This window comes from Emys orbicularis, chromosome 2, assembly GCF_028017835.1.
Source record: "Emys orbicularis isolate rEmyOrb1 chromosome 2, rEmyOrb1.hap1, whole genome shotgun sequence".
Classification (NCBI taxonomy): domain Eukaryota; kingdom Metazoa; phylum Chordata; order Testudines; family Emydidae; genus Emys; species Emys orbicularis.
Genome location: NC_088684.1, coordinates 269,093,636 through 269,118,518, shown reverse-complemented (window position 1 = coordinate 269,118,518; position 24,883 = coordinate 269,093,636). Strand labels below are relative to the sequence as shown.

Genomic DNA, 24,883 nt, shown 5'->3' with positions numbered 1-24,883 from the left:
TGGGAAAGAGGATTGGGAATGGAAAATAAATGTGCTCTCAAATTAATGGAAAAAAGTTTTGCTAAAATCACTCAGTTTGGGATAGCAATACTGTATCATACTGTTTTGCATTGGGAGAAAAGCTGTTTTTTAATACCTCAGTCTTTTATAAACTGTCTTGTGTACTTCATGCCAAGAATAAGCCAGCTACAGTGTCAGACAGGATGGGTTTATAAAATGATGCATTACATTAGCAAAAAGAATATGCCTTAGAGTTAAAAGCGCTGTGTACATTGTGATAGAGAAATGGAACGTTACTGGCTGCTCATCTTATAGTATCAATAATGAAAAGACTATTCCAGGTATTAAGGATCAGAAAACAAGATGATCCAAGCCACACATTGCTATGGATGGACTCTGAAAATCTTACAGTAAACTTTAAAACTAGAGTATGAATGCAATAGAAATAAATAATACTGTTATACAATTTATTTTCTGTACTTCTGAGGATAACCTGAAGTTAAAGGTTATTCTGTCTCATTAAGAGTAATGGAATTGTCTTCTATGAAGAAGACGCTAGGAGATGATGACTTGCCAGCGGACATCTGTGAAGAGCAAAGTTTTGTACATTTCAGTTGTTTTGAATATATTTGTATATAGGCTAATACTGAAAACTGTTGTCCAGTAAAGCTAAACTGGCCATTAATTATGATGATAAAAAGATACTGTGTCAAAGTCTGTGTAAACCCTCCATTAAGATTTGAGTAACTACTGCTGGGTCATGCTGGCAGGTGGCTGCAAGTTAGCTTCAACAAGGGCTTGGAATGTTGCTTTGAGACAGACTGATTTAGGTTCATTTACAGAAGGTTCATAGAATGAAACCATAGAAGCAGCCAAGGAGGAAGCTTAGGCTGATGTCTTATGGGGTAATGTTTGTTTACCAGTATAGCCAAACTCTGAGAAAGAGGCGAATCTGGATGTTTAACTCAGGGTCTGTGGGCTCTGGGGAGACTGGAAAATAGGGACTTGGCACACACATGAATAGGCAATCTATAGGCTTAATTTGCAATGTTAACTGAAATATTTTACTGAGCTATTGAGAATCTGATTCCTAGTCAAAAGGATATCTGTATCCCAAAACACAAGGCTTATTACACCTAACGTATAGCATATGTGATGGTCCAACTTGTTTTTTTGTCACTTATGGTAGTACCCAAAAACTTCAGTACAGAAAAAGGCCTGATTCTGTACCCTTCCTCAGAAAGCTTTCAGTCATAGCTTCTTGATGCAGATAAGGTGTTTGTGGTGAAGTGAGGGAAATATGTGCCACAATAATGGTGCGATCTGGGCACTGAAAAATAGGATTGTGCTTCTTCATAATGTATAAAGACGTACTGATAGGTTTTTTTCTGAAGATATTTTTTTTAGAAATTTGGTTGTTCTGCTCTGAGAAAGTAGGCCACTGGAAAACCAGGTAGAATTGATATTGCAAATGCCAAATAAATGAAACCTGTTTGGAATTACACAACAATCTTTCAGACTGTTTTTTGTGATCAGTGTATATGTAGTTCTTTTAAAATTAGTCACAGTAGTAGGCAAAGCTGTTCTTTATCACCTCTGCTTATTTTGGCATTGAAATATTTTTTTTAAATTAACAGTTGTTGATGTTTGACAAATACGGATCAGTGGAGATGCCTGAGCTAGAGCCTCATTGGTATAAAGTGTGGTGGGAGGGAGTGGACTGCAGGTAGACTATTCTGTTAGGGCACTGAACCTTTGGAATTTGCTTCTCTAGTTTGGTCTATAATCACTCAACTTTCAGGGCATGCCATCAAGACCACCTTCTTCCTGGTCAGTAATGAGAATGGGGAATCTAGTGGGGATTCTGGTAGACTTCGTAAATTTGTTACAGGGATCTGTGTTTTGGAGTTAGTCAGTCTGTCAAGGATTCCTGAAGCTTGTGATGTATAAACTTATATATTTAAGATCAATTCAAATAAGGGATTCACTGTTTGAGAGAGAAGTCCTTAAATATAGATTACTTCCTCTAACTAATCCATAAAATTCAACAAGGCATAGTATGTATAGTGAGTAATCCTATAAATCAATAGGAGTGGGAAGAAAATTAGTTTTTTTTTTCCTTTTACCTCTTTCCCTTTCATAGTAGTATCTCAATGGCAGCTTAAAGGGGAATTATAAAGGCATGATATAGCTAAATTATTTTAAGTAGAACTAGTAAATACAACCTCCCTCCATACTGTTTGTTAATGGGAATAAATGTTGTACCTTAGAATGTGGGGAAGAATGTTAAAACTGATTTTCAAAGAAGCTTGTCTCTCTCACCAACAGAAGTTGGTGCAGTAGAAGATATTACCTCACCCATCTTGTCTCTCTCTAAAGAGCTCAAAAAAGTTAGACTAAAATGAAGTTTAATTTGATTGAATAAATTGTTTTGATTGAAACTAAAATATGTTACAGGCACACTGAATGCAATGTTTAAGAAATTCCTGTATGACTTGGCATTAAATCAAAATAAAATATAGCAGTCTGATAGGTTAGTGATGTTGTCCAAAACAATCTATCCACTACTTATAACAAAGAATTTTGGAAGTTTCTTATGCAGCTTACAGCTTTGTTTCATAGCTCTATTTTCATTTTCCCATGTGAGGAAATGAAAAGCTAAAAATTAACCATACATTGTACCGGAAACATCAGGGATCAGGTACATTGACAATCTACATGAAGAAAAAAAACTTGATGAGTTAAACAGTCTTTTAACTATCAGGAGGTAGCTATGTTAGTCTGTATCCACAAAAACAACAAGGAGTCAAGTGGCACCTTAAAGACTAAGGGTATGTCTACACTACGAGAGTAGTTCGATTTTACTTAAATCGAATATGTGGAATCGATATTACAAAGTCGAACGTGTGTGTCCACACTAAGGACAGTAATTCGACTTTGTGAGCCCACACTAACGGGGCAAGCGTCGACATTGGAAGCGGTGCACTGTGGGCAGCTATCCCACAGTTCCCGCAGTCCCGCTGCCCATTGGAATTCTGGGTCGCGCCCCCAATGCCTTCTGGGGAAAAAAATGTGTCGAGGGTGGTTTTGGGTAACTGTTGTCATCGAACCGTCACTCCCGCCCTCCCTCCCTGAAAGCGCCGGCGGGAAATCAGTTCGCGCACTTTTCTAGTCAGTGACAGCGCGGACGCCACAGCACTGCGAGCATGGAGCCCGCTGCGACCATCGCTGCAGTTATGGCCGTTGTCAACACCTCGCACCTTATCATCCACCTTTCCCAGAGGCAGATCCTGAGAAATCGGGCGAGGAGGCTACGGCAGCGCGGTGAGGACCTGAAGTCTGAGAGTGGCACAGACCTGTCACAAAGCACGGGACCCCGCGCCGAGGACATCATGGTGGTAATGGGTCATGTTGATGTTGTGGAACGGCGATTCTGGCCCCGGGAAACAAGCACGGACTGGTGGGACCGCATAGTGCTGCAGGTCTGGGATGAATCACAGTGGCTGCGAAACTTTCGCATGCGGAAGGGGACTTTCCTGGAACTTTGAGTTGTTGTCCCCTGCCCTGAAGCACAAGGACACCCGGATGCGAGCAGCCCTGAGTGTCCAGAAGCGAGTGGCCATAGCCCTCTGGAAGCTTGCAACGCCGGACAGCTACCGGTCAGTCGCGAACCACTTTGGCGTGGGCAAATCTACCGTGGGGGTTGTTGTGATGCAAGTAGCCAACGCAATCGTTGAGCTACTGCTCTCAAAGGTAGTGACCCTGGGAAACGTGGAGGTCGTCATAGATGGCTTCGCCGCAATGGGATTCCCAAACTGCGGTGGGGCTATAGATGGAACTCACATCCCTATCCTGGGACCGGACCACCAGGCCAGCCAGTACATTAACCGAAAGGGCTACTTTTCAATGGTGCTGCAAGCACTGGTGGACCATAGGGGACGTTTTACAAACATCAACGTCGGATGGCCGGGCAAGGTTCATGACGCTCGTGTTTTCAGGAACTCTGGTCTGTTTAGACGGCTGCAGGAAGGTATTTACTTCCCGGACCATAAAATAACTGTTGGGGATGTGGAGATGCCTATAGTCATCCTCGGGGACCCAGCCTACCCGCTAATGCCCTGGCTCATGAAGCCCTATACAGGCGCCCTGGACACTGAAAAAGAACTCTTCAACTACCGGCTGAGCAAGTGCAGAATGGTGGTGGAGTGTGCTTTTGGACGTCTCAAGGGGAGATGGAGAACCTTACTGACTCGCTCTGATCTCAGCGAAACCAATATCCCCATTGTTATTGCAGCTTGCTGTGTGCTCCACAATCTCTGTGAGAGCAAGGGGGAGACCTTTATGGCGGGGTGGGAGGTTGAGGCAAATAGCCTGGCTGCTGATTACGCCCAGCCAGACAGCCGGGCGATTAGAAGAGCCCAGCGGGACGCGCTGTGCATCCGGGAGGCTTTGAAAGCTAGGTTCCTGAGTGAGCAGGGTAACCTGTGACTATTAAGTTTGTTTACAGAGAAGCTGAACCTGCCCCCGTTTCTTTACCCAATAAATGTTCACTATTCTCTCCAGTTACATACCCCGTTCACCCCCTTCCAACACACGTTTAAAAATAAAATCACTTGAAATTTGTTAATGAACACCGTTTTCTTTATTACTGTTTTCGCAGTAAAGTGTTGAACCTGGGACGCAGACTGTGGTGGGGAGCGGGTGTAGTGTAGTGATGCAAAGGACGCTTCTAAACTCCAGGAATGACAGGCTCCGCACTGGTGGACTGGTTGTTTCAACAGAGCCTGCCACCCCTCCTGTTCGGGACTCTGTGTGTGGGGGCTATGTGACTTTGTGGCAGGGGGAGGACGGTTACAGATCCCCTGCTGCGTGGCTCTGTGATCCAGGATAAGGACCGCTGCATAAGATCTCTAACCGCCCTCCCCTGCCACAAAGTCACATAGCCCCCCCCACACACAGAACATGAAAACCACCTCCCAGACTGACCAGGGTAACTAGTGACTGCAATGTGTGTGTGTGTGTGTGTGTGCCCTGCTGCTGAACCTGCCCCCGTGTCTGTACCCTGGTAAAGGTGACTGTCCTGTCCAATTACCAACCCCCGTCCCCCCTTCAAACAGACTCTCCTCTAAAAGAACATGATGGAAACAGTAATTAACAAACGTATTTTTTATTAGCAACTACACATGAAACTGGGACGGGGGCTTGGGTGAGGCAGGAAGGAAAGGACTTATCAAATTTTGGGGAATGAGAGCCTTCTCGTACTTGAGCGGTCTGCAGGGGTGGAGTGAGAGTTTTCACGGACTCTGCCGCCCCTCCTTCTTGGGACTTTGGGTGAGGGGGGTATGGGACTTTGTGGCGGGGGAGGGCGGTTAGAGAGAGACTGCAGCGGGGCTCTGTCCTCCTGCCTCCGGTCCTGCAGAACATCCACAAGGCGCCGGAGCATCTCCGTTTGCTCCCTCATTAGTCCAAGCAGCGTTTGAGTCGCCTGCTGGTCTTCCTGCCGCCACCTCTCCTCCCGTTCCATGTGTGATCGGTGGATTTGGGACAAGTTCTCCCTCCACTGGGTCTGCTGGGCTGCCTGGGCTCGGGAGCAGCCCATAAGTTCCGAGAACATGTCCTCCCGTGTCCTCTTCTTCCTACACCTAATCTGCGCTAGCCTCTGGGAGTGTGATGCCAGGGTAGGTCGGGAGACAGTCGCAGCTGTGGGATGGGAAAAAGGGAGTGAATTCCTCAGAAAGATAATTTTTTTTGTGAACAAAGAACGTAGTCTTTCTCTGTGAACAAGACCATGCACAGCACCTATCACATGCGCACTCAGGACAAGGTCGAATTTTCGGCCTTCGCATTCAGTGCCTGGGGTCTTGCAGTGCAGATCAGACAAGTGGGACAGGACAGCGGAATTTGGGTAACAGGCTGACATGGTAAGCCGTAGACTTGTGGCTGCTTAAAACTTTAATAATAGCACTGGCCTCCTTTCACGTTCAAAGCAATGCCAGTCCCTGCTGCCAGCAATCCGGCAAGCATGAACTCTGCCCCTGTCCCACCCCCTCGCGGCTGTCCCAGGGAAAGATCCCTGTATGCTGTTCCTCTCCCGCCTCCACCGCGTGGCTGTAAACCGCCGGTTACAGTTTTGTAAAGGAACAGGCAAGCAGTCCCAATACTAACATTCCCCTACCTAATTCAAAGCAGGTCACCATGAGCGACATCACTCTGATGAGGATTTCAGAGACGGAGAAAGAAAGGATGCTTCGGGAAAGCCTGCAAAGACCAGGGCGGTATGCCGCCATGCTCTGCAAGGCAATGATACCCGAGTACTTGATTGTCTCCTGGCGCGGAAACGTTTCCTACCACGGAGGACCCAATAAGGCCGCTCTCCCCAGGAACCTGATGCAAAGGCTTTCCAATTACCTCCAGGAGAGCTTCGTGGAGATGTCCCAGGAGGATTTCTGCTCTATCCCCGGACATATAGACCGGATTTTACTGTAGCTGCACCGGCAGGGACTAAACAGTAGAGCGCCTAGGGCAAAACAATCATGCTAAACCGGACATTTTTTTCAGTAGTTGCACTGCCAAGGACTGAAACGTTAAGCGCCTAGGGCAAACTAATCATGAAAAACCCATTGTTAATATTGTTAATATTCCTGTTCTGTTAAAAAATAAATGTTTACATGTTTAAAACACTTACTGAGTGATCCTTCCCCTGATTCTGTGTCCGGGTTAACGGCTGGGGACGGTTGGTAGGGGATCTCTGTAAGGGTGATGAAGAGATCCTGGCTGTCGGGGAAATCAGCGTTGTAAGCGCTGTCGACTGCCTCGTCCTCCTCATCTCCTTCCTCATCTTCCCCGTCCGCTAACATCTCCGAGGAACCGGCCGTCGACAATATCCCATCCTCAGAGTCCACGGTCAGTGGTGGGGTAGTGGTGGCGGCCGCACCTAGGATGGAATGCAGTGCCTCATAGAAACGGGATGTCTGGGGCTGGGATCCGGAGCGTCCGTTTGCCTCTTTGGTCTTCTGGTAGCCTTGTCTCAGCTCCTTGATTTTCACGCGGCACTGCGTTGCATCTCGGCTGTATCCTCTCTCTGCCATGGCTTTAGAGATCTTCTCGTAGATCTTTGCATTCCGTCTTTTCGATCGCAGCTCGGAAAGCACGGACTCATCGCCCCACACAGCGATCAGATCCAAGACTTCCCGATCAGTCCATGCTGGGGCCCTCTTTCTATTCTGAGATTGCATGGCCATCTCTGCTGGAGAGCTCTGCATCGTTGCCAGTGCTGCTGAGCTCGCCACGATGTCCAAACAGGAAATGAGATTCAAACTGCCCAGACAGGAAAAGGAATTCAAATTTTCCCGGGGCTTTTCCTGTGTGGCTGGTCAGAGCATCCGAGCTCGGACTGCTGTCCAGAGCGTCAGAGTGGTGCACTGTGGGATAGCTCCCCGAGGTATTACCGTCGATTTCCATCCACACCTAGCCTAATTCGACATGGCCATGTCGAATTTAGCGCTACTCCCCTCGTTGGGGGGGGGAGTACAGAAGTCGAATTTAAGAGCCCTCTATGTCGAACTAAATAGCTTCGTGGTGTGGACGGGTGCAGAGTTAATTCGATGTAACGGTGCTAAATTCGACATAAACTCCTAGTGTAGACCAGGCCTAACAGATTTATTTGGGCATAAGCTTTCGTGGGTAAAAAAACCCTCACTTCTTCAGATGCATGGAGTGAAAATTACAGATGCAGGCATTATAACAGTCTTTTAACTGTTAAAGATAGATCTGGATTACTGCAAGATCAATGACCTGCCTGACTTAATCCCTCCATAGAAAGCCTCCAAAATCAGTTGATAGTCACTTAAGACTTCCTCAAAAATGTACTGACTTGGAATAGTGTATTTATGAATATCAATTTTTTTTTTAAGTGGAAAAGTAATTTAGAGGAAGTTTCAAATTGCATCTGAACCTGAAGGAATGCCAGCCACATCAACAGTACACCATAAATTTTGTTTAGGATGTTATTGGACACAATCTGAATAGCATAGATATGGAACAAAAGGTGATAATGGGGGCAACGTGATCCAGCAATAGAGATGTTCACTTCATATGAAGTAGTGCATGCAGACTTGTATTTACACCTCTACCCCGATATAACGCGACCCGATATAACATGAATTCAGATATAACGCGGTAAAGCAGCGCTCCAGGGGGGCGGGGCTGCGCACTCCGGCGGATCAAAGCAAGTTCGATATAACGCAGTTTCACCTATAACGCAGTAAAAAAAATTTGGCTCCCGAGGACAGCATTATATCGGGGTAAAGGTGTATTACACAAATGTTACCTGTGAGTTATAATGGAGTTGGCCTGCAACACACACAATAGTAGATGTGCCTGTTAATATTCCTTTATTTTCAAAGTCACTACAGGAAGGTTGAGGAAATGGCTGTCTATAGCTGTATCCTTTATTCAATGGCTAATTTTATATATGTGCTTATTGAAACTTCAGCCTCACACCTCAAGACTGATACTAATTGTTAAAGAAGGCATCTCTCTTGCTAATAATGTAGCAGTGTCCATCCCAGTTTTAATTTGGCTTGGATAAACTTCTTAGACTGTATTAAAAGAAACTAGTATAAATCATGGGTGGGATTTCCAAAAGCACCTGAATGATTTGATGAAGATCCGTGGATCTTGTGTCCTAAATCACTTAAGTGCTTTGGGAAATCCCGCCCCAAAATACAAAATTCCTTTCATCATAATGCATCTACTATCCCAATGGGCGTGGTTATGAGTGTCTCAGCGTACTCACTCAGATGATGGGAGTGGTAGCAGCATACTCCGGAAAAAGGGGATAGTGACATACTCTACCTCAGTGACATAATACTACATTGTCTCTTTAGTCAGATCAGCATGTAGTCACAAGAATATCCAAAATAGTAGTAATGGACACCTCCAAGAGCCTGCTAAGTCCAAAACTAAGTCTGCACTAACTGAAACACTTGGAAGTAGAATTCAGTACTGCAGCAGCTTGAATATGCCCTTCCATCCAGAGAATAAAATATAGGCAGCAGTCTGCTTTTCCAGTGTAGACTTCAGCTACCTCAGGTTTGGCTTCTGCCGATTAAGCACTGAAGTTTCTTGGCACATTTCCTCTAGAACGCTACTACTCTTCCCTTTCAAGAGGGGAGACTATCAGAATCCTGAAGTAATAACCTTGTAGTTCTTTTCCCAGAGGGAAAAATGTTCTTGGGTGTACAGTACTAACCTGAGCATTTTGGTTTAAGATTTGTGTGAAAACTTAAAATGAACTGACTTGTTGCTAAACAGTAACGAAGTGAGACTGGGCCATACTTCTGGTGAAAGTTCTTTTGAAAAACTGTTTAGGCTGATTTCAGGATGCAAATATGTTTAGTTCAAGGCTTCATTCATATGTGGTCAGGTATCGATTATCTTTCACTCAGGTAACTTGTGTATAAATCAGTTCCTCTTATTGAAGGCTTCAAGTATACAAACGAGCAAAAAGATACTGTAGAAGCAGGCTATTAATATGGACAGTTCAAATTTGAAAACTGTTCAGTTTTACTTTCTGTGACTGGGATTTTTTACTCTTCTTGTGTCTTTTCAGTCCAAGCCGTATGTGTTTGACCATGTATTCCAGTCAAGTACATCGCAGGAACAAGTGTACAATGATTGTGCTAAAAAAATTGTAAAAGGTAAGGAAAAACATTGAACTTGACAATAAGGAGGCCATCAGTAGATTGTGGCTTTTACTGTTGAAAATTGTGATGTAGTTCCAGCTCTTCTCTTCCTACCCATCTTTCCCCCAAAAACTGTATCTAAAAGAAACAGCGTGAATTATAGCAGGAATGGCAGCAATCACTACAGTTAAAGTTGATGAATGACATCAGTTCTGAACCCATGTATTCAGTTCATAACTGTTTGAAATGTTGATCTTGTCAGGTTGCAATCTTTCAGGCCAGGTCTCTTCCATTAAAATTTTCTCTTGGACAATTATAGGGGAAAAGTTGTTCTTAAGTAAAAAAAAAAATGGAAAAATATAACTTTTCTGTTTTAAAATGATGCTTGAGACTCTTTAAAAAAAAAAAAAAATTGCAGCCAAAATCAATGGGGTTGAAATATGGCATAGGAATAGATGATGCTATGGAAATATCTGTTCCAGGAAAAAGCCTTGATTAGTATGAACCTTCAAAAATCAAGCATATGCAATGTTTTTCTAAGCTTGTATAATACATAGCTAAGTAAGAGTTTGAGATCATCTTAGTTGACTAAAGTTCTCATTACACAACTATAGTGAAGATCCTCTGCAGATAGAACTCCTTCCTCAATGCTTATACATCTTTAAGAGTACAGAATCTGTCCTTGAATATATTAAAAATTGGTTGCAGCAATACTTTTAAAATAGAATTATAAAAAACCTAGAAAATCATCATGTGATAGTCTAACCAGTTCATCTTCTGCAAAATAAAATCTTGCCTTACAACTGTAGTAGAATCCCTTGAACAGGTCAGTAAAATATTGGGTAAAGGAAAGGCGTCCCAGTAGATGTAAATTTGGGCTTTCAAAAGGCTTTTAACCAAACCCTCACAAATTACTATTTAAAAAAAAAAAAAAAATTAGTCTTGGTGTAATAGGTAATTTACTGGTAAGGATCAGAAGCTGGCTAAGAGATAAAACCGAAATAAATGTTAAATTTTCATGATAGCTGAAGTTTAGCAGTGAATTGCTATAAGGGTCTATAGTAGCACTCGTTATGAATGCATTAATGATTTTAAAGGGGGATGAGCAGTTTGGTACTCAAACTTGCAGATACAAATTATTTGAGCAAGACTGCAGAAGACTGAGAAACTTCAGAGGATCCTTACCAAGCTAGGTAAATGCATAACATGGTGGCAGATTAAATTAATTGATAACAAATGCAAAGTAATGAGCACTGGAAGAGATAATTTGAACTAATCATACACCTTTCAAGGTTCTAAATTAACTGTAAAAACTTAAGAAAATCATAACTGTGGACAGCAAAATTAAGACTTAAGTTCAATATGCAGCAGTTGTCTAAAAAGCAAATAAAGTTAGGAGGCATAAGGAACGACAGGATGAATAGTACAGAAGTATTATGTCAATTGTATAAATAGTGTGTGCTAACCTGGACTGCAGTGTTCTTTTTGGTTATTGCCTCCCCAAAAAAGATACTGCATTATTTGAGGGAGTTCAGAAGATGAGCGATTAAGGGGATGCGTAACCTGTCATGAAGAGTTTTAAAGATTGGTACTACTCTTTTTCATCGTGTCCCTCCTTACTAGTCTCCTCTCAAGTAATTAATAGTATTGAGAAGGTAGATAAGGAACTTCTGTTTGTCCTTTCTCATAACAAAAAGACAAGGGGCCATTTAATGAAACTGGCAAATGGCAAATTCAAAACTGATAAAAAGGATTTCCTTTTTCACACAAGTCACAATTAAATTGTGAACTTGTGGCAGTGAATTAATCATTTAGACAAGTTACCTAGGAGACTTCAAAAAAGTTTAGACATTTATATGGATAACAAGAATATCAGTTCTATAAATATTACAATTACAATAAATTTGAAATATTACATATATTACAGTCACAATACTTTAAAAAAAACAACTAGCTTTAGAAAGGATACAAACATTTAAGTTTATGGCATAAGCTAACCTCTTAACTACTGGAAGTTAGAAAGTTTCTCTGGGTGGGCTGGTGATCCAATAACAGCATGTTGCAGGATTTCTTCCTCTGTCCTCGGAAGCACAGTATTTGTGTTCCTAGTTTTTCAGTTCTCATAGTTTTCCAGCCTAAACAAGACACTAATTTCTAATTTAAACTTTTTTAAAAAGCCTTTCACTCTGCCTTTATATACTAAAAAGAAGCAAAAAGGTACAATCCCATTTTTTCCTTTGCCGCTCACCTTTTAAAAGTGTCTGTATCTTGAGTCTGAAACTCTTATGTAATGCATTAGTTTACATTTTAATCTATTAATGTAATTTCTCCTACTCTAGCAACATGCAATTCTATTTTATTAGACTTGTGTTCATAGTGGAGACACCTTGTAATGGTCAAAATTCATTTGGAGTCAAAATTCTTTATTAGATTATTTGTCCATCAAACACTGAATTATCTTCTTGCTTGGAAAAGAACCCTAATGCATCAATTCTTTCTTGTTAGATGTACTTGAGGGATACAATGGTACAATATTTGCTTATGGACAAACATCATCTGGGAAAACACACACTATGGAGGTAAGGTATCTAAAAAGGACTTTCTCATAATATTTCTTTTTTTGCTGCTGGAGGACCAAATAAGGCTCCACAAATTAATTACTGCTATTCCCAGACTCATGGTAATAATGATGCCCAAAATACTATATTACGATCAAGCCCACCAAGAAATTGTGGGAGAAGGGATGCCAGATGAACAGAGGAGACTGAGGATTTTTATTTCAAAAGTAGAAGGGTATATAACTATGGGAAAAAATGATCAAATATTAAGTATTCCATTAATAGCAGCTTTTTATCTTCAATTTATTATTTAAGAGATTACTGGGGTCATTTTTTACCCTAACAAATCATGGTCCTAAATGGATTGGCAAGACTTGTTAAAAATTTTCTTTCTAGTTACTATTCTAAAATCAACTCCTTCAGGTTCAGTTTGTCGTTTTTGAATAGTAGAAATCTGTTGTGTTCATGGAATTATAACTGATAAAGAATATTGCATTTAGTTGTCTCTTTTTTTTTTTTTTTCTCAAAAGGGAACACTTCATGATCCAGATGGGATGGGGATTATTCCAAGAATAGTGCAAGATATTTTTAATTATATTTACTCCATGGATGAAAATTTGGAGTTCCACATTAAGGTAAATTGTTTGGTTTAAGAAGTACTTTTGAAACAAAAAAAAGTTGCATCTGATTTTAAAGTAAAGTAATTGATGGTTAAATCTTCGGGGGTGGGGTGGAGTGTATATACAAGTCTCCCATTTAATTTGGAAGATATGAATCCAAAGACAGTTGGACCCAGAGGTTGGGAATTCATTGACAGTAAGATGCTAATCTTTAACAGTGAGGGAAGTTATCCTTTGGTAACTTAGATAATGGTTGTGGTAAATTCTCCGTCACTTGAAGTCTTAATTAAGATTGGATGTTTTTCTAATAGATATGCTTTGGTTCAACCACAAATTCTTGGGCTCGGTGCAGGTATCACTGGAAGGAAGAAAGTCTCCTGTGTTAGGCAGGAGGTCAGACTACATTATTATAATGGTCCCTTTTGGCCTAAAATCTATGAATTACTGTGTTTTTAATGCTGTATCTTTTTTATTAGGTGTCATATTTTGAAATATACTTGGATAAAATAAGGGACCTTTTAGATGGTAAGTCTGTGCCCTTTATATAGGATGGGGATAGCAGCTTGTTAGACTGCAAAGAAGGGGAAAGAAACTTTACTGCCAGATTAGGATAGTTATGTGGCATATTAATGATACATTGTAAATGGCAACTATAAATGTAGTCTTTCATTGGTTTTCATAATCTTATAACTGTAAAATTAAGTAGCTCTGCCTTTTCTTTGTATAATGTGTTATCTGTATAAAAGCATTTGGGTTTCTCTAATGGCCATTTTGTGTAAATCCTTGTTCATATGTTAGAATATAAGAATTGCATGGGATATCATAGGAAATGATGTTTCTGTTTCCCTTGGGATATATATGCTCATTCCCCATATTATTCTTTTGAACAAATGAAATATCTTATCTGTAGAGTTTTTTTTCTTCCAGTTTCAAAGACCAATCTTTCTGTTCATGAGGACAAAAACAGAGTTCCTTATGTAAAGGTGAGTATAAGTGTTACACTATTGAACTAACCTATATTTTCTCCGTGTACATCACTTATTTATGTTTTGTCAATTTTTAAAGGGCTGCACTGAACGTTTTGTATGTAGTCCAGATGAAGTTATGGATACTATAGATGAAGGAAAATCTAACAGACATGTAGCAGTTACAAGTAAGTGGTTTTTTCCCCCTATGGCATTCTTTTCCTTTCATTGAGTTTATAAACGAGAGAAGCCCAAACTGTGAATGTAAGTGAATGGTTCTAGTTTTTTTGAAATATTGACTTGTGAGACTCACCTCAGTGTGTCACTTGGGGGAGGCAAGAGTAGGTTAAGACAAATTAAAACAATCTTGGTCTAGTTAGTTTGTCTCCCCTTCATTTAACTTCCTGTTTCTAGGGCAGTGTTACTCAACTTGAGGTTGCATGCCCCCTCTTGGAGTAGGGGCAGAGCACAAGCATGGGGTAGTGAACGTTCATGATCCCAGATCCATGTCCCTCACCCCTTGAATGTACTCCTGTATCTGGAAGTAAAGCAATTTGTCTCTCATGAAGCCACCTGCTTTTTGTCTGTACTACTGCAGAGGCCTATAACAAAGCTGATCACGAGATGCCCATGTTTACTTGTCTGCAGATTTAGGCAGCATCCCATAGGTCCAAGTTTCTCTCTTCGGTCCTATGGCACTCCACTAAGTTGTAAAAGTATGTGCCTTGTGTCTTTGGAGCTGTCAGTGGACTCTCTCACTGTAAACAATATGTAGCCTTCTACTGAGTGGGACGTAGGGAGGGGAAGCTACAAAATGAGATGGCAAAAAGAGGAAAAACAGAAAATGCTGCATTGGGGACAGAACAGAGGCAGAAAAGGTAAAACTGAGGCAGAAGAAAAGAGAATATAAACAAAAAATATGGCAGCATTTGGCCAAGGGAATGGACAAGCTTTTCATCTACAGAGGACTTCATCAGAAAAATGTTGGGAGCTGCTGTTTTTGGGGGAAATTTCCTGTTCCTGCTGCCTTTTCTTATTTTCAGTAAAAGGTTGGGGAAGGCAATCAAATACCAAGGCCAAGCCTTCTCTGGCCCTCCCTTTGATCAGGAGAGTGTTTTGGAGGAGTGATAAGCCAAACACTGTTACTTTTTTTCTTGGTGGCAGCCAGGAACAGAAACCAGAACTGGTCAGCATTTAAAAGCTGAGGAACAGGGAAGTAACAGTGGCTGGGAATAAGGGACTATTCCTTCTTTACACTTCCTCAGCTTCTCTTGTAGCTACCCGCACGTCTTTAGAGGGCTGTGGGGGATTTAGGGTTGTTTCTGTCTGACACAGAGCTAGAGAGCAGACTAAATAGGGGGCTCATCTTCTCCCTCTTCCCCTCCAAAGTAAATCAGCTTAGACTTCTGTTACTGAACTCGAAGAACTGTTTTAATTCAGTATGAAATGTGTGTCTTTAAAAGTTTACTTGTGCTTCACATATCTTACCTATGCTATGAAGCATAAAGGAAAAAAGAAAAAAATCATTATCTTTAATTTAATTTATAACAAAAATGAAATAGTTTCTAAAGGAAACTCTGACACGTTGGGTAAGTATGTAACAGCTTTGAAATTTTTTTTGACAAATGTTCTAGTGTTTCTTATAAACTCCAAAAATACTTAAGCCCAGAGTAAAAGGCCAGATTAATAAACTGTCAATACACTTTACATTTTATTAATAGAAATGTATAGGAAAAAAGATGACTTAATCTGTTGAATAATAATCTGTTGACCCTTCATTTGCCTACTTTAGTTTAAATACGCTGTATTCATCACAAACTTCTGTAAGGCTGTCTATCTCTAGATATATTTGTTCACTGTGAGAGGTTCATATTAGTATACTAAATGTTCAGCTAAGGTCAAATTAAAGTAATTGTTATCCAGGGCAGATTTGTTGCATAAGCAAGTGTTTTGAAAATTCTTAAATATTTTCATTATAGATATGAATGAACACAGCTCTCGAAGTCATAGTATCTTCCTTATTAATGTAAAACAAGAAAACACTCAAACAGAACAGAAACTGAGTGGAAAACTTTACCTTGTGGACTTGGCAGGTAGTGAAAAGGTAACTTTTTCTTTATATATTTGAAAACTAAAGGAACATACGGAACCTTGTTTAACGTAGAGCTTAGGTTGCTGAAGTATCACTTCCTAAGAACACACAAATCATAATACTGACTCCCCAGTCAGCTTCATGACTCTTTTTAAATCCAGCGCTCATATGTGAAACCCAGACTCCAGTATAGGCTTGTTTGATATGCTCCCTATTGATAGATAAGCTTGAATTTGGTAAAAGGTGTCGTGATTTTTTTTGTACATGAAAAAAGTAGATTGAAGTTCCATTGACCCTGTTTAAGTGTGATATGACAAACTGGACGTGTGGATTGTGATTAGTTATATGTTGGAATTGAAAAGGAGTTTGTTGTGAAGGTGGTGTCAGTGTGGATATTGTGTAGGTTGTGGTTGCTTGTATTAACACTGTCCTAATTGGTGATCACATTGACTGGAAATGCACTTGAGAAACCTTAATTCTGAGACAAGGCTGTTATGTGGAAATTTCTTCCTTATTTTAACTGAATGAAGCGGAGTCACCTTGTGCACCACTCTGCCAGTACTGTGAGCTCCCTATTTATGGGATCCTGTTTGTCCCCTATAGTCCACCAGGAGGCCCACATTAGGCCTGAGTGAACTATGGTTTTTAAATTGAGTTTGGATAGTAGCATGAGCGATAGGCGCAAAGCATTTGACCAAAGACAATCCCCCTTTCCCATGATCTTATTCTTTATGTTAAGTTTGTAGTGGCCCTTGAAATACCAGTGTTATCTTACTTAAGATTTGGGTTGAGGTAATCAAAATAAAGACAAACATGGCTAATTGGATACCCACCAGTTGCAGGAAATAATTAGTTATATTCGTTTGTTTTGAAAATAAATTCTTGCTCCTGTAACTAGGGGAAAATATGGCAAAGTGAGATGAGGAAACCTTGAAGAGAGCAGGTTTCAGCCCTGAACTGCTTCATCTGGCTTTAGTTAAGGTCCAATAACCAGCAGTGACATCACTTGTTTATTTACAGTGTATAAAAAACCAAGGTTTTAAAGGTTTCTTTGTCAGAGCTTTTCCTTGCCGCTCTGGAGTCATGCCATGATGGGAAGGCATTTCCAGGCCTGATCCTGTTGTGAGTATTTGGCCAGAGGAGTGCAACAAAAATGACAAAAGGTTTAGAAAACTTGATCTACAAGGAAAGATTAAAAAAGTGGCCATGTTGTCGAATCCCCTTCATTGACCATTTTTAGGAACCAGTTAAACAATGAGCAGTTTTCCAACAAATTGTGCACCCACCTTCTAGCATATGTATTTGTGTTTTAGTAGTTTACACTTAACGCTTGTTTACATTAATAAAATAAAATGTAACTTCAAAATTCTTTCAGTGTAGATTGGGAGAATGTGAGGGGGGGAGATGCAGATCATAGAACTGTAGAGCAAGATTGGGCATTTAGACTAGGAAACTAGGCTGGGCAGCAGAACTGGGGAAAGGTGTTAGCAGGAACTGGTGATGCTTCCTGTTCTTCAGTCTCTCCCATCTTTATCCATGACCCTCAGGTACCTTCTGAGGGAAATCAGGTTACAGTAATTTTCCACTGCAATCTTCTCTGCTCTTGTAGACTTTCAGTGTCGGGAACCTGTATCTGAGCTTTTTTTGTGACAGAGGCTGTTTTTGAATCTGGTCTATATTGTCTTTCCCTATTGTTTAAGATGGTAACTTTCCTGCCTGACTTGATTGACTTTTGGATTAATTAGTGTCCATAACTTTGAATTTCTTAGCTTTTGCATATGAATAAGGCTAAGATTTTGTCACAGAGGTCGTGGAAGTCACGGAATCGGTGACTTCCAGAGACCTCTGTGACATTTTCGCTTCGGCCCTGGGGTAGTGGGGCTGGAGCTGTCAGCCAGTGGGGCAACCTGCTGACGCGGGCAGACCACCGCATCTCCGAGCTGCTGCCAGGAGCAGGGGGATCCCACACTCTCAGTCACCGAGGGTAGGGGGAATCCTGGAGGCCCAGCAGCAATGGGTGCTGGACCCTCCTCTTTCCCCATTTTGTCATAGTTATTTTTAATAAAAGTCAGGGACAGGTCACGGGTTTCTGTGAATTTTGGTTATTTCCTGTGACCTGTCCATAACTGACACAGTCTTAGCCTTATGCATGAATTGTTTGATTCAATCCTTTTTTTTTTTTTTATATGACTGGTGAGTACAGTTGGTCAAACTTTTCACCAAAATTGGGTTTTCAACTAAATTAATTTTTTTCACAGAAAGTATCTGCTTTCCTTGGTAAATTTTTGATTTTCATTGGAAAAACTGAATAGTCTTGAGCTGAAAACTTTTGTTTTTTGATAGAAAATCAGAATTTTTCTTCAGGTGGTGTGGAGTGAGGGAAGAGAATCCATTTTCCCAACTGGCTCTGCAAGTTAGAGGAGCTACAGTGACACTTCGTTTTAAAAAAGAGCAAGCTGTTCAGGCTTTTTTATAAGCACTGAACCTGAATAATGCTTTCTAGAATGTTTACTTTTATTTACTCAATCTTTTTTAGGTTAGTAAAACTGGAGCAGAAGGTGCTCTGCTGGATGAAGCTAAGAACATCAACAAGTCTCTCTCAGCTCTTGGAAATGTCATTTCTGCTTTGGCTGAAAGCAGCGTAAGTGTATTTTTTTTAAGTCCAGAAAGAGAGACAATACAGATGTAATAGTACCCAGGAACTATGGGCTGAAATTTTCAAGGCAGTGCATGGGATTTAACCACACATCTCCCCATGCACTGCCTTAAAAATCTCAACCATTGTATCACTACATTGCAAGTGCAACAGTGTCTGTTAGAGTGTCACTCTTGCTGTGTAAAGCAGAAATCTTAATGGAAGTTTCCTCTACCCTAAAAGTACAAAAGCTTAGACATAACTCTTTTATTTGAAAGGTTTGTGCTTGTTACCACTGTGTTGGGCATTGTTTAAGAACCTGAAGAGAAATTATCTTTACTATCCTTCTTGCTAATTTATTGGCCTTAGCTGAATTGAGTGCAGATCCTTATCCAACAAACTAGATAGTTAAGTCTGTCAACTCTAACTTATTCATTCAAACATATGCTAATCTATACATTTATTTATTCCAGACTTATGTTCCATATCGTGACAGTAAAATGACCAGAATCCTCCAGGATTCATTGGGTGGTAACTGCAGAACCACTATTGTAATTTGCTGCTCTCCATCATCATACAATGAGTCTGAAACTAAATCTACGCTCTTGTTTGGTCAAAGGTGAGTAAACACTTCAAAAATTCTTAGTAGGGAGAGACATTTGTTTCATTGAAGTCTTGTAAGTCATGAAGTACAAGCATCTTTTTATTAAGCTCCTATGCATCTTTTCTGGTAAGATTGGTGTAAGTAAACACATTCGATGAAATGATAACTGCCAAAGATGTCTGCTCTAATCAAGCAAGGTAGGTTGAGCTCTTAAATTCTACTGCTGACTGCATGTTCAACTATACACATTTGCTTTTTAAAAACCAAAAAGATCAGTGAAGAAAGACACTAATGCAGAATAATTAATTTTTAATTTAAATTCACAGATGGTTACGGTTCCTATATCAAATATAACATCAACACTTAATATTTCTTTAACTCATGTATACACACTGCTAAGCATTTTAGTGCCCGATTATGTAGTGTGCCTAAAATATCCATAAGCAGGGCTTGAAAAATCCACTCATCATGGCAAGTGTAAGAAACTTTCTTGTGAGTGTGGAGGACCAATATCATCCTCTTCAGCAGAGTTTACTTTCATTTAAAATAAAGCTCTCATCCTTATGGAAGAAAAGATTGATCTAATGCTGTCTTCCTAAGACAGCAGAGTCCCAGTGCTTCTGCAGCTGCTCTTACTATGCTGCAGAGTAAATACTGACCAGAGTGTGTGAGGATTTGGGGGGGGGGGGGGGGGGGGAGTTGTTACTATTCATTACCTTATGTGCTTCAGTGAAACAGGGAATTGTTGATCTTGCTCTTTTGCTGCTTAGCAAAGCACTGAGCAGTAGCAAAGGCTGTCACTGGAGCTATTTGTGGTGGAGGAAAACTCAGAAATGAGAACAGTGAATGGTAGAGTAGCAGAGACCTCACCAAAGCCCGCTTCAGGCTTTTGAATGCTGGGAACACATACAGAACGCTGCATCTCCTTTCTGGCAGCTGAGGAAAGAGGGGTTCAAATTTCAGACCCCTGCTGTTTATGGGAAATACAGCTAGTCCCTGAACGAGATCCAGCGACAACACCCTGGTAGGAATCCCAGCAGGTGGGGGTGTATGGATATAGGCATCTCATGTGGGACTCCATCATTGGATGGGATAAAAAACTTGAGGGCAGAAGGTAAGGTGGGATGTACACGCGGGGGGGCGGGGGGGAATAGACAATGATATATAGAGTCAGAAGGAAAGAAGGAAACAGACACTTGCTTCATAGTCCTGATTTCTGCCTCTTCAGATTCACTTTGCTGTTGTGGCTACTGGTAAACATTCCTGTGTAAGTCCCTGGGCAAGGGCATGTAACTGCCAACAAAACATTGAAATAGACTATGCACATAGTAAACAATTGAAAAATTGATAACTGCTAGCATTTTATAGACAATATGAATGGTTACAGGTAACCCAGTGCATTAGGTACACCATTTTCAAATGGAAATGAAGGGTCAGATTCTTGAACCCAGTTACTGTGAACTATTTGAGCCATCTCTGTGCCACTCATTCCCTGCCTGCACACATAATTCTCTACCTCTGGGCAAGATCTTAAATTGTCGCGCTGATTGAGCTCTCAAGCCTATTTCCTGTAACTTGCATTACCGTAAGAATTCTTTAACACTTAATCACAATACAGGCTAATTTTATATTTAAATCCAAAATATAGAGAAACATTTTATTCCAAAAAAAACCAAAGGCATCAGGCATTCCTTATCATTAGGAACTCTAAGAATTTGGATATTTTTAACATGAGTCTGTTCTCCCGTCACTACTATCATTCTGTCTGATTTTAATTCTCTATTTTTAAACTGCCAATTTAATAATTCCATCCACTGAAAAGTGAATTGACTTTTCTTCTTAATCTGCTCCTCTTTATCCAGCCATTGTTCTTATTTAGAACAAACACTTCCATCCGAGGAATTAATTTAGTGGATCAAGTTTCCAGCTGGCCTTACAGGGAAAACATTTTAGTATGGAAAGCATTTGTTGTGTGGAGTGATTCAAAAAGTTTTCTGATAGTTTCCTTGATCTGGCAAAGTAACTGAGAGCAAGATGGCTGCTGCAGTGCATCTTCAGGACTGGAGTTTTGAGCTTAACATCCTTAGTTTCCTAGGTTCCTCTCCTCTGAACTGTTATCTAAGTAATTTCTATAAAAGTTGGTCTCCCAATAATTCATCTTCATAAAATGTGAATGTATCGCGTTCCTACCATCTCATTTCATAAGCCATTCACTTAGTGCCTTTCACTCACATCTTGAAATGCTTTAGTAACATTAATTCTCAAGCCCTTCTGAGAGCTTTTACCCATTTTAGAGAGAAATATAAAATCTGTCTCCAAAGTAACCAGCATAAATTTAAAAATGTATCCTTACAGTAATATTTCTTTTTAGTTACAATTTAGATTAAATCCACCAAAGGGGGGTGTGTGTGTGTGTGTGTATGTATATGTGTGTGTGTGTATATAATATATATATATATATATATATATACACACACACAATCAGTTTTGAGGGATAAGAGGCATACCAGAGACTGTCAGGAAGTGAGAATACTTTGCTGGAGTTTAGGGTTTCATAATAATAAAAAAAAGCAACCGAGGAGTGTATGGGGGAACATTTCTTCTTCAAGTAGTGTCCCTATGGGCACTCCACTTCAGGTACATGTGCACCCCACGTGTTTTCCATTAGAGATTTTCATTAGTAGTGTCCATTCAGCCCACATAAGATATCCTCGTGTCCCACACTCAGTGGCGCTGGAACATTTTTAATAGCGGGGGTGCTGAAAGCCAGCCCACTTACCCCTGTCTTCCCCACCCCTCCCCCCAGCTGAGGCCGGCAGCCAGGACCCCAGACACGGGGCCGGCAGCACCCCCTGCATCCCTAGTTCCCACGCCTATGCCCACACTGAACCTATATCAGGTTGCGCGGGTGAACAGCCCTTAATTCCTTCTCAGTCGCCTCGTCCTGAGATGGAAGTTAGCATGTCGTCTTTGCATGTACCTCAACTATTGCTGAGCTTGTTTCTTTCTTAGTTTAGTTACCTTAGTAGTTTGTTCTGGTTTTAAAAAAAAAGTTTATATTCTCTGGGAAAGTCCTTCCTGAGAGGGGCATGCCTGATTCACTGGAGTTTAAATGTTGCCTCTTGTGTAGAGAGACCATCCTGGACAGTGACAGACACACACAATGCATTTGCTGCTGGGAGAGTCGCACATACTACAAAAGTGTAACTTCTATTTAGCCTTCAAATCTAGGGCTCAGAAGAACAGTCATTATGACTTGACTTCCTGGATGACGGTGCACCCCCTGTACATCAGTTTCCCCCATGGGTCTCTAGCACCTCTTTGACCTCAGTGCAACACTCTCCCAGAAGGGGGAAGTCCTCAGAGACCTCCTCTAAACACTGTAAGAGGAGCTTTAATTTCCCTCCCAGGAATGCAACCCCAAAAAACTTAGTTTCCTGACCAGGTTGACAACCTCAGAAACATCATCCTTGAGGCTCAGTACTGTGGAGGCAAGGAGCTCCACCAGTACTGGTGAAATAGGAAAGTGCCGCAGCCCTAAGGCTAAACATGGCTCTGGGAAGGCTTTGATACCATCTAGTGGAGATGGTCAGAACAAACTCAGATGTTCCGTACCATCAGAGTTTACTCTTGTTCTGTTACCCGTATCGAGTTCTTTGGTACCAAATAAGCTTCCAGACACATCAGCACCATTTGTAAAGCACTTCAAGCTATCGGTACTGTCTGCCAAGGACAAGCTTACAGGTCCGTCTCTCACACAGACGTTTGTGGCTCCCCCCATCTGATACGACTTCACAACAGGCTTCATCATTGAAGGATCAGTTTTGACAGAATGATTGAGGGTTTGACCCCCTCCTGCCGCATTAGCCTGCCAGCTTCAACATTTTGTCCACCTCCCCCCCATTTGGAGACCGACTGTTCCATTTCCAATAACCATGGGAACGTATCACCTTGGACAAATGGGTGATGGAAGTAATATCATTGGGCTACGCCATCCATTTTACCTCCCTCCTTGTTCCCCTTTTCTGTCCCGCTTCAGGGACATCTCTAACAAATTACTGGTAAGACAGGAAATAAAATGCCTTCTTCATTTAGGGGTGATAGAACTGGTCACCACTCAGCACGGGGGGACGGGGAGCGTGGGGGAGGGGGGCCTTCTATTCCCAGGTGTTTGCTTGTACTGAAGAAAAATCGAGGGTGGAGACAAGTCTGAGATCTAAGACTTCTGAACAAATTTGTGAGGCCTCAAAAGTTCAGGGTGGTGATTCTGGTAGTTATCATTCCTTCTCTAGATTCAGGGGTTGGTTTTGGCCCTTGACCTTCAAGATGCGTACTTCTGTGTAGTGATACACCTGCCTCACAAAAGTTCCTGCAGTTTGTCATAGGCCAGGATCATTTTCAATACGGGGTGTTCCTGTTCGGGGTCTCCTTGGCTCCAAGAGTGTTTTCAAATATTCTATCTATGGTGACTGCCTATTTGCATTGTCAGGCAATTATAGTATTCTGTACCTCGACGATTGGATACTCAAGCATCAGTCATACCAAGAGGTGTTGTCTGCCACAAGGACAGCACTTTCTCTATTCTTGGACTTGGGTCTTCAGTGTAGAAAAAATCCACACTGACTCACATTCAGAACATATGATTTATAGGGGCATCCCTGGATTCCTTAAAAAGCAACAGAGGGTCCTGTGGCACCTTTAAGACTAACAGAAGTATTGGGAGCATAAGCTTTCGTGGGTAAGAACCTCACTTCTTCTTCTTCTTCTGAAGTGAGGTTCTTACCCACGAAAGCTTATGCTCCCAATACTTCTGTTAGTCTTAAAGGTGCCACAGGACCCTCTGTTGCTTTTTACAGATTCAGACTAACACGGCTACCCCTCTGATAGCTGGATTCCTTGACATCCAGGGTCTTCCTACCCCGGACAGATTTGTGACTTTATCACACCTTGTCAGAACTATTCAAGGGAGCCCCCAGACTTCAGTCAGAAACTGTCTTCATCTTGGTCACATGGCAGCTTGCACCTTTGTGACAGTGTGTGCAAGGTTATGCCTTCACTGTTTTCAGGGGTGGCTCAAATCTGTTTACTCGCCCAACAGGCACAGACTAGACAAGTAGGTGTCAGTTCCCTAGCAGGTGAAGTATTCCCTAGACTAGTGGAAGGTCCATTGCAAGGTAGCAGCGGAGGTTCCCTTCCTCCAACATAATTGGTAACCATGACCACGGATTCATCTCTGTTATGGTGGGTGGAGGGGCACACCTTGATTCTCTAACAGTGCAGGGCAGATGTTGATCCTAGGAAACCACCCTCCATCTCAACCTGTTGGAGCTCAAAGCGATCAGATATACCTGCCTTGAATTTCTGCCTCTCATCAGGCACAGATCTGTCAAGGTCATGATGGACTACATAGCCTGCATGTTCTGTATCAACTGGCAGAGAGGAACAAGATTGCCTTCTATCTGTGCCGAAGCAGTGAAATTATGGAAGTGGTGCATAAAATATTGCATAGGAATTTCAGTAGTGTAACTTCCGAGCAGACAAATTGTCATGGCTGATGTTCTCAGCAGGTGTTTTCCCCAAGACTATGAATAGGAGTTGGATCTCCAGGTTCTAGTTGGTATTTTTTAGACTTGGGAGTTTCGAGAAGTCGACCTCTGCCACAACTGCAAACAAAAAATGCCATTTGCTTGCTTTGGGGAGGGTAACATCACAATTCCTGGGGG

The 24,883-nt window shown here is 41.4% G+C and overlaps 1 protein-coding gene across 1 annotated transcript in view; it reads left to right on the top strand.

The window, feature by feature from the left end:
- Nucleotides 1–24,883, top strand: part of KIF5B (kinesin family member 5B) — a 65,200-nt gene that overhangs the window by 6,535 nt on the left and 33,782 nt on the right. The window contains exons 2-10 of the mRNA XM_065397887.1: nucleotides 9,614–9,701; nucleotides 12,192–12,265; nucleotides 12,775–12,879; nucleotides 13,341–13,389; nucleotides 13,792–13,847; nucleotides 13,930–14,017; nucleotides 15,809–15,933; nucleotides 18,458–18,562; nucleotides 19,030–19,175. Of these exons, the coding sequence (XP_065253959.1) occupies nucleotides 9,614–9,701; nucleotides 12,192–12,265; nucleotides 12,775–12,879; nucleotides 13,341–13,389; nucleotides 13,792–13,847; nucleotides 13,930–14,017; nucleotides 15,809–15,933; nucleotides 18,458–18,562; nucleotides 19,030–19,175 (836 nt within the window). The remainder of the gene's footprint in view (nucleotides 1–9,613; nucleotides 9,702–12,191; nucleotides 12,266–12,774; nucleotides 12,880–13,340; nucleotides 13,390–13,791; nucleotides 13,848–13,929; nucleotides 14,018–15,808; nucleotides 15,934–18,457; nucleotides 18,563–19,029; nucleotides 19,176–24,883) is intronic.